We start from the raw sequence: 10,660 nt of genomic DNA on the forward strand, positions 1-10,660 counted from the left end.
TGAGTTTGTATACCATATTAGAATATTACAAACATGAGAGAAAAAGTTTGACAGCTGATAAGACAATTTGCAAACACAGACATAAACAATTCAGTGGATCCACCTTGGCATTGAACACGTGGCCAGCAAGTCATGTAGTGCCGCTAACAGCATAAATGATCATAAACATTTATCATAGTCAGCGGTGGAGAAGACACATTTGTTTAAAGCCTCCATGCAAAACACAATGATCTGCAGATTCTCTAAACTGACACATTTCTACCTTATGTCGACTAAAACAGACACAACTCATGAGTTTAAGCAGTTAGCAATTACCTTGCCATGTCCATTTTCTACTATTTATCATTCATTTTCAATGCTGCAGCAGTAAGACTCTCAACAACAACAACAAAAGTAGGAAATGTTCTACAATATTGTACATCAGCATTACCTATGTAGAAGGGCTAACTGAAACAAGGTTGCCACTGCTTGACTGCACTGAAGAAACAAAAAAATGTCCAGTCATCAACCAATCTTGACAAAAATTACCTTTCTGGAACTTGAAGAGTTAGGAGAAGGTATAGAGGTGCACAGAACCAGTATGTTTCTGTGCTTTTAAGTTGGCAGCAGTCATGAATCATGGGAGATACTTTGAGGATGTCAACAGCAGTACACTAATCACCCCTGAAGAAACTGATTGATAAGACTATTTTGTGTTTTCAAATGTCTTTGTTGCCACTCAGTGTTGGTCACAGAATGATGATGGCTGAAGACGACCAAAAACAAACAGTTGTCTCCATCTCTTCCTTCATCTTCTTCCTCTCACTCTTTCTTGCCTCTCTTTTCTTCTTGCAGAAGATTCTTTTTCTAAATTCTGTGATAAACACTCCTGACAATCTGTTATGGTCAAAATCACTTGCAGCTTGTAAGACTTGCAAGAACAAAAATATCATTACCAAAAATTCCATAGAAAACTTAACCAACACATCATATAGCAATAATGTTTTCTTAAACATTTGTCACTTGTAAAACTGGAATGATAATTATATACACACAATATAAGCCTCACCCTAATGGTGAATGCTCCCTGTTCACAACTGCACAACTCACTTTTAAAACAGAAATTGGACGGATAACAGAAATTAGCGCAACAGGTAAAATTCTGATTAAGCACGTTTAAGTAATCATGAAATTGTTTAAGTAACTTTTTAGTAGACTGTCCAGGTAATCTGCTTGACTGCCGAGGATTCTGCCCTCATCAACTCTTCAAGTGCATTTCTGGCATGTTCTGGAGGGTGAAAAATTAAAAATCAAGCAAGAAATTTTATTTCATGCTTATTCACATGCATATACATACATAAACACCCTCAACCTCTTCCATCCCATCCCCAATATCCCCTCTCTAAATGATAACCCTTGGTGTGCTCACTCAGGCATAAGCACATTTGCTGATGTCATTCTTCTGACACTGACTTCTTTCTGTCTTCACCTTACTGTGTGCATTATTCACACATTATGGAAGTTTAATTTATGTTGCAAGCACTGTTTACACACTGTCATTTTAATTTGTTTACCACCACCTTTTCATGTTTCCCAACATCCAACAACCATTTTCTCCTATTAGCATTGTTACAGGCAACTGTAACTCCCTTATCTATTATCTCATTTTAGATTTGTTTTGTTTGTTTACAATCCATGCGCTTCCCTGCCCTGCCCTTGCAGCACACTAGTTATGTTTAATTATTTTGGTGATCAGTTTATTTTATTTGTGTTCATGTGAATACCTGTGTGTAGGCTCACAGATAATCATATGGGGTTTATTTATAGACAGGAAAGGTTGATAGGTATACAGATAATACATATATGCTTTATTTATAGGCAGGCAGAACATAACTGCAGCTGACTTTTATGACAGCCATGACATTTACTTTTCTGCATGCTTTTTAAAAGTGCTATATTAAAGTTTTGCATTTCTGATTTTTATTATTAAATTTTGCACCACTGATCATGGCTTTGTGGATATTATTTCAACTGAACTAGCTGTGAATCTTTATAAATTGAGCTTCAGTTTATTGAAATCATGGTGTATACTTTGTATGTAAAACTGAATGTGTTATGTGCACAGAAAGAGATTCCTAACAAAAGCAGTATAGCCATAAGTACATAAAGTTTTTATGGAATTATCAGAAAATTAACAATCAGTGTAATGGCAGCTATCTCTTAAAAAAATGGGCTCAATGTTCCAAGCATTTTTTTTTCAAGATAAATATGCTTCTCGATTTAAGCCAGCACTACTACAAAAGGATCATGTGACAGCAAAGACAATTCTGATGTATCTGCAACTTCTTTCTTTAAATTATGAGATTTTAAAAAAATATTTCCCCACTCTGTCAGTGTCACTAAGAAATGATTTGCATGGAATATTACATAGCATATGTGCAGAGACTATAAAATTGTACATACCAGTGATATGGGGACACCCATGGAAAAGTAAGATGCTGATTTGTGGGCAGAACTGAATCACAGCCTCCACAGACTCATCAGTCAAATTTGCACAGCCATTCATATGGATTTCCTATAAGAAATTGGAAGAACTTTAGACATATGTAATTCACCTATCTTGGATAAGTAATAATGATAATGATGACTTTTATAGCACCTTTCTCCACCATTAAGGTGAACTCAAAGTGCTTCACACAAAGAACACTGCACATAAATGATAAATGCTTACAGCATACAGTTGTCGATTCTGGAATCAACAAGTACAAGGAACTGTCCCCAGGCAATGGAGTAAACTAGCATAGGTTTTGCTCCATTGATCTTACCAAGCAGCATCTGAGTAATAGGCATATCTATAAAGCAGAGGTGGGCAATTAATTTTCCCAAGGGGCCGCATGAGAAATTGGGATGGTTTTAGAGGGCCGGACTAATATAGTTAACTCAGTTTTACCCAATACTGTATATATATATACTGGCGGGCGGGCTAGCGGGCGGGCCGGTCAGAGACAGGAGGCGGGCCGGATACGGCCCGCGGGCCGGCCTTTGCCCAGGTCTGCTATAAAGGGTGCTTGTCCATCATCCAGCCTGCAGGCCAAGATGCCCGCACTTGTCAGATTTAGTATTGTATCCAGCCAGATTCATTTGTTCAAGAATTTGTGGACTGCACCACTGGTGGCTATCAACAGCATGTTGGAGTTAGTTATAGACTGTTTGCAGGCGACAACCCCCTATGATTGTGGAGGCCAGTGAGACCTGATATTAAAGGTAGTCAGGTACCTGATATTAAAACACTTCACGCCCCTGTGTAAGACACCTCTATCTAATCTAATCTTCTTCGTGCATCAGGTTGCACATAAAGCCTCAACCAGAGTCCGCCACCGATGTCGATCGGCTGAAACCCGCTCTAGGTGACCCCATGTCCAGCCCTTTCCTTTCATCTCCCTATCCACTGTTCTTCTCCAAGTTTCCTTTGGGCGGTCTCGTTTTCTTCGGCCGTCAGGAGTCCATCGTAGTCTATCGACTCTGGAGATGTCTGCTGTCTGCTGGTGGAGCACATGTCCAATCCATCGCCAACACCTTTCTTGAACCTGCGTGGTGATGGACTCGGTTTCAGTTCTTCGGTGGAGTTCTTCGTTGGTGATGGTGTTTGGCCAAAAGATGTTAAGTATGCGCCTGAGGCATCTGTTTTGAAAGACGTCAAGCTTGTTACTGATGGTTTTGGTCGTCTTCCATGATTCTAATCCATAAAGGAGGGTGCTGATCACATTTGACTTGAAAATTCTCAGCTTGATCTTCTGACTGATGTTTTTTGCCTTCCATGTGCTCCTGAGTGAGTCGGGCTCGAATCTCCACCTCCGCACTCCCGGTGTTTGACATTTTGGACTCAAGATAGCTGAAACTGTCAACTTCCTCAATCTCTTCTCCATTTAGTTTGATGCTGTCTTGGACTCTGGCGTTCACTCTAATACTTTTCGTTTTCTCTGGGCTGACCTTCAAGCCAAAGTATCCAGTTGTTTCTGAGAAGGCATTTGTTTTTTCCTGCATGTCTTGGTATCGATGCGACAACAGGCCAATGTCATCAGCAAAGTCCAAGTCTTCCAGCATTGCTGTTGCTGTCATAGTCATGGTCCATCTGATCCCTCTCCTCTCACTGTCGGTGGAAGGTAAGACACCTCTGCTATGCAAGTATTCCAGAGCATGCAGTACATCCCGCAAGATATATCTGACTGCTAGTTCTGGCAGTCTTGCTGTGAAATAGGCATGCAGCAGGTCATAGCAAGAACCATAGTCCATAACAGGCATGACTGTCCACACTTCAAGTAATGGATGATGCTACAAGTGGACAAAATAATGTGTGAGAATAGTCTCATGTTGCAACTGTTTGGTTAATAGAACTTCTTTCTGTACATAAGAGAACTCTTGATATAAGTTTTCTAGATCAATCCGTTTAACATGCAGCCACTGCAGTCCTGCTGGCAAGTGCTGAGCTAGATGCACTGTGGATTGTATATTTGTGACCTTTTCCTATCATAGTATATAGCTGCATGACAGATATAGGCAACACTGTTAAACTGCATGATGACCACCTCTGATGATGATGACTCACTGATGTTGAGAGTGACCTTGGCTGTGTTTTCTACCAATGGTGAGGAAATGATGTACGGCTTACTTGCTGGTGGAGAATCGGACAGTTGAGATTTGAAACAAGCACAATGCTTTGTTACTAATTTGTCTGACATAACTTTTGTCTGTCTTTAGCCTCTTAATTGTCACTCTTGGATCTATAAACTTTACCAGCTTCTAGTTTTAAGAAAGACAAAGTACAGTAGTCAGGTCAAAGGCTTCAAAAACAAGTTGGCCTTTTTCCACATCAGCATCAGTCAGATTTGCCTGAGCGGCCTGGCAACATAAGCTTCCTGAAGATATATGATGTCAGTCATTGCAGACTGGCCTGTACTGCGCACAAAGCTCGCTGTAATATCAAAACTTTCTGAAGCTAGAGGAAGGTAATCAGTTTGAAGTCAACACTGCCAATGCATAGATCTAAAAATCTAAGTAATGACAAGATGGTGCAGATCTAACAGAAGAAATAAATGTCACAGGAGAAGATGAAAAGTGATGGTGACACGGAAATCCATCTAGGAACGTAGTAAATATCATAACAGATTACTGATAAACATTAGACACAAAACTTTACGCAGATCAAAGGGCAAATATAAAAAGGGAGAGCAGCCGCCCTCTAGCCAGGCAAAGGAACATATCACTCTCTCATTCTGTAAGCCTAAATAGTTGCACAATGATATGTGCTAAAAAAATGTTGATAATCCTACTACAATGTATCAATGCCTACCTTTAAACATGTAGCACAAGTACCACTGACCAGACTGAGCACACCACAATCCGTTACCTGAAAAAGCCAATCATTTATAGAAAACCTCAGAAATGAGAAGCAACTTTTCTTATAACAAATATAGATAATAACAAAAATAATAGTGAACAAAAATAAATGTGATGCCTCACTTCTGATTTGGAGAAGTTGAAGGATCTCAGATATCTACAGTTCTGCCCAAGGGATATAAGAGTTGCATCAGTGATGCGAGGACAGCCACCTATGTTGAGCTCAACCAAAAATGGACAGTTCTCAGAAATGCTGATGACGCCTGAATCTGTGATGTTGATGCAGCGCCTAAGGTATAGAATCTGCAGATTTGGACATGCTCTGGACAGACTGGTCAGACCTGATACAGAGTTTAAGCAGACATGTGAGACAAAAGGTACACAGTATCATGACATGGACACCCCTCTGCAGCCACATATGTAGTAAGTATAGGCCATTAAAAATTTGTTATAGGGGAACCAATAATCAACACTCCATTTAATCAATTACCTGCACCAAAACTGGGCAGAACTTCAGATTTGGTCATGTGACTTTAGCAGGCTTGAACACGTGCATTAAAAAAACATTTATTAGCCAACAACTCCATGCCCCAGTATCCAATCCTCTTACCCTGGATCATATCCAATAGCTCAGGGGTGGGCAATTAATTTTCCCAAGGGGCCGCATGAGAAATTGGGATGGTTTTAGAAGGCCGGACTAATATAGTTAACTCAGTTTTACCCAATACTGTATACATAGTATATATAGTGGCGGGCAGGCCAGCGGGTGGGCCGGTCAGAGGTCTGCAATAGCTCAATAGGATTGTACCCAATACCTCTGTTCAAGCTACTAATTTTTAAAACTCAATATTTCACCAATGTCATCTCAACAGCACACAAAACATGTAAACGACTCTTTTAATTAATCCAAAAATCATGAAACAACTCAACAATTACCTCAAGAATGCTATATGACTTCAAGAATAAATGTCCTTGCTACAATTTCAATAGGTAAAATAGCCCACAACAAATTCACATTTTTCTTACACTTCCATCTTTGACAAAAGTAGACTGTATTATTCGCCGATTGCAAGAAAACACAATAAAACTATTGCTAGACAGAAATGGTCATGAGGCTTGCATGATACAAATGTCATAACGTTCATTTCCACAGCCCCTTCTAACACTGCAACGGCATTTTACACTGCGGACCCCCTCCCCAACAAATCTGAGACAAAAATAAAAGTATACACTGCATTTTTCTGGGTTCACTTCCAAAATGTCAAAAAAACTTATGAACAGACAGCATAACCATGAGGATCACCCTGCATGCTGCATATGACAAGATGGCTACACTTGCTGTTTTATGTCGTGCATTTTAAAATGATGAAACTGCATGGGATTGTGAAAAGGTGATTTTAATACTCAGAGGTGATGATAAATATTGGTTTACACTTCAAAATGAAATTAAGGTCTAAAATAGCAACTACTGTACTCAGCAAAAGATAGCTAATATGCAAGGTGACTTTGTACAAATCATATTATGTAGTCTCTATATATCACGTAAGCATTAGCGCAGCCCGCATCACAGTCTTTGGCAAGGACACGTTTTACTTCTATTATACGTTTCACTATTTATGTCTAACAATTTACATGGTGGCATGAACACACACTTGAGTTAGATTTGAGAAACAACCGTAGGGTTTGTGAAATATCAAAAGGCATTTGCTTAGAAACTCTCTCACCCTCTTCTTTCTACCTGCCACGTTATGTACATACCTGCTGAAGTAATGCTTTCATTAGAATCTTTTGCAGAGTTCAGGTCCACTTTTCGCAGGTAGTTATGCCTTGAGTTGGAGAGTTTGAAAAGACAAGCATCTGACACATGACACATTGATAAATCCAGAACTTGCAGTCTGTCAAACAGTACCTAAACAGAATGAAACCAGCTGAGACACAATTATCACGTCATATAATGTAAACATTCTCCCTTGTACATTAAGATCACTGACTGAGCTACACTGGCAGACCCAATTAATCTAACATGAATCTAAAAAAGCAAAGAACAGAATGTTTTCCAATGCACATTAAGTAAACAATTCTGTTATCTATCTAGGTATTTTAATGTGAAACTATGTAGTAGTTAAATAAGTTTGTTTATTATTGCAACAATTTAGCAAAGATTTCACTATGTTCTGCTGTTCTATGCTGCACCTTGTCAATGTTGTCATCAGTTATGAGACCTCTCTTGCTCATAAGATATAAACAGGCTTCTTTAACTGTAATTGGTGCGTTATGTAGACTGCCCTCATGATATGGTAGGGTTGTAATCACGGCCTCTGTGCACCTGTTGAATCAAACTTTATGGATTACTGGATGACATTTAAGATCCAACTTTATTTATTCTAGAGGACAATTAGAAGCAGCTCTATATGGAAGCAAAACAACAATGAACAGTACCATAACACATTCATATCTGCTCCAACAAACAGAACCTGATACAATCATGATTCAGGCTTGAATATGTAGCACTCTAGTAGTGTACTTGAGTTTCCCACCCGCAACTACTGGGTCGATTAATTGTTACACCTGAAGTTGTGAAGTTGCCTGAGAACTTGGGGAAACAATAATGAAAAAGGGTGAGATGGGTGTGTCCAGTGGCACCTAGTGGGCTGGGAAAGGGGGTGAATGGTTCTGGAACATTCAGTAGTAGACAGAATAAGTAGTGTAGCTTTACAGTGGAGAGGGGCTTTTTGGATTTGGAAGTGAGAGTGTAGAGACGGCAGGCCAGCCGTCGAGTGAAACTGAATAAAAACTACAGTGTGCAGAAATTCCATCTTTGCTGTTTTCTTGTACGACTAGCAACCCCTACTTAGCCATCAGAGACTGATGTGTTGGTTACACATATAGTAATCATAATAATGTGTGATTTAAAAAGTATGAACTCACATTCATGAAGGAGATCTTGATATCTACATATGATCTACATTCATTCACACACAGTAACCTTCAGAGACAACGAAAGACATCTTCAATCTGTTGGTCCACCACGCAGGTACACAAAAGTGGTGGTCTGATTAACATTAATGATGGGACATGCCTGTCACCATGTAGAATTTATTCCCAAAAAGTCTACTTGTCAAACAGTGACTGAGATTGAAGGTCATTCTGGGTTTTCACAATAACTTTGGAGCAGGTGTACACAACCTGATTTAAACTGCTCTTGTCCTTCACTGGTAAACCATTGTGAAAACATGAAGGAGAATGCGCTAGGAATTTATAAAACAGCTGATGAAATCTCTGGGAGATTGAGGAAGAGTTCAGCTTTCCAGAGAACAAAAAGGTACTGTTAAGCCTTCTTCATAATAGCTGTTAGTATCCCAGTGGTCTCTTCTCAAAGATGGTGCCCAGGCACTTAAATGCATTGACTATTTCCACCTAATCATCTCACCAATACAGCATGAAGGTTGGTTGTCTTGGGTTCAGATCTCGTCTCAGGCATACTATTCTTTCTCTACATGTGACATCTGTTTATACGGCTGGCTGTCTTGCCGTGATATAACGTACCTTAGTTGCTGGCTTGGCATAAAATACCAATTCCTCCCACCCAACTTCCTCATCATGGATGACAGTATTGGGACTTGAAAATTCTCACGGAAATTAAAGACAATCTCTTTGGTTTTATTCAAATACCTGGTAGTGCCAATGCTGCTCTACAGATGTGACACATGGACTCTGCTCACCAAACTGAAAAAGAGAATCCAGGCTCTTAATTGAACAAGTGCCTGGGGAGGCTGCTGCGGACCTCATACAAAGAACATAGAATCAACAACTTTGTACGAAACAAGATGGCCACACTCATAGGACACTAGGCACCTCTACTTTCAACAGTCAAGCGACGTAAGATGGTCTTCTCTGGCCATGTGACCAGGCAAGACAGCGTGTCAAAGACTATCCTCCAAGGCACCTTGGAGAGTAGCTAAGGCCACAGTGACCAAAGAAAGAATTGGCTTATGAACATTAAAGACTGGACTGGTTGACTGTACAGGACCTGCTGACTAACGCCCAAATTAGGCAAGAATGGCGGGCCCTGTCAGCTGCCATATCTATCCATGTGCTCCCCTCAATGACAGGTGCCAGTCAAGTCATGATCGACTGACTGAATCACATTTAATTCTAAGAAACTGTCAATGCACTAGGCAAATAAATTCAACCAAGGCTGTGCCATGGGTATCTTCTGGCCCATATCTACCTGGAGACCAGTGCAGTGTCATCTGAGAATTTTACAGGATGTTGACCTTTGTGGTTACTGCAACAGCTGTTGGTTTACATAATAAATAAAAGCAGAGATAAAACACTGCCTTGGAGAGAGCCAGTGCATGTTGTGATGAAGTCAGAAAAAGTGCCATTGATAAATATTCACTGCTGCCAGTTAACCAGAAAGTGAATCATCCAAGACATTAGCTGATGAACAAGGTAACATTGGTTAGAGAAACTTCTGGTCAGATATGCAAATCAAGACATTCGCTAGTGGCATTTAGAATCAGTGCTTTGATGATATTGTCTTCAGTACTTTTCTTTAGTTTTTCATGTTTGTTTATATTTTATGTTGTAACATTCAAGACATTTAAGGGTATGTCATGTATTTTCTATTTTCATAGGGTATTTACATAGTTTATAGTTTTAGTTTTTTATCTCTGATAAGACATTCTTTTTCCTTCAACTCTCATGGGGGTCACGAGACTTGAATGCCTACAAGACTTCCAGTCCTGCCATGCGTTTCCTCTTTCTTCTTCAAGTGAAAGATGGTGTGGGTGAGCCGAAGCATGAGGTTGTCCTAAATCAGATTGGTAGAAAATAATCTTGTCTTTAGATTGCTAAGACTATGGCCTAAGAGATTGCTACAATTTTGTATGCTTTTTGTTTACAATGTGGAGGATGACTGAGGCTTTCCCGTTCAAGGAAAAAAAATATTCTCCTTGTGTAGCATTTTTGTGGCGATGCCGATGTTAAGCTGGTTTGTAGAGAACAATGATGTCAATGTTAGGCTTATAGGAAATATTACTGTGGTTACACGCCTAAGACCCTGTTTTGAGAGGATGGATTTTCACGTGCCCTGAGTTTTAAATACGAAGGATGATTGTGGATTTTAGTACAGGGGAGATACCACATTTTTCCAACGTGTAGCAAGTAGATAAGATGGAGATATAATAGAAAGACAGTAATTGAGAAGGGTTTTCACATGTTTCTCATAACTAAGATTGTGCTTGTGTATTGTCATATATTCTGTTAAATAGCATGTTGC

At 39.6% G+C, this 10,660-nt stretch overlaps 1 protein-coding gene across 1 annotated transcript; it reads right to left on the minus strand.

The window, feature by feature from the left end:
* On the minus strand, positions 1-9,067 carry LOC112567182 (protein AMN1 homolog). The gene is made up of 7 exons (XM_025243774.1): positions 9,049-9,067; positions 7,570-7,702; positions 7,135-7,285; positions 5,500-5,717; positions 5,330-5,386; positions 2,443-2,554; positions 1-1,267 (listed from the first exon to the last, which is right to left on the minus strand). The coding sequence occupies exons 2-7, from the start codon at positions 7,609-7,611 to the stop codon at positions 1,188-1,190; spliced, it is 660 nt and encodes a 219-aa protein (XP_025099559.1). The 5' UTR covers positions 7,612-7,702; positions 9,049-9,067; the 3' UTR covers positions 1-1,187.
* Between the last annotated feature and the right edge of the window lie 1,593 nt (positions 9,068-10,660).

This window comes from Pomacea canaliculata, linkage group LG6, assembly GCF_003073045.1.
Source record: "Pomacea canaliculata isolate SZHN2017 linkage group LG6, ASM307304v1, whole genome shotgun sequence".
NCBI classification, from domain to species: Eukaryota; Metazoa; Mollusca; class Gastropoda; order Architaenioglossa; family Ampullariidae; genus Pomacea; species Pomacea canaliculata.

Bases quoted from the DNA above. Each gene is read 5' to 3' on its own strand.
- LOC112567182 (XM_025243774.1), bottom strand. From the start codon at position 7,611: ATGAGCAAGAGAGGTCTCATAACTGATGACAACATTGACAAG. The intron at 7,286-7,569 runs GTGCAGCATAGA...CATTCTGTTTAG, and splicing joins CTGATGACAACATTGACAAG to GTACTGTTTGACAGACTGCA. The intron at 5,387-5,499 runs GTGAGGCATCAC...TGGCTTTTTCAG, and splicing joins TCAACTTCTCCAAATCAGAA to GTAACGGATTGTGGTGTGCT.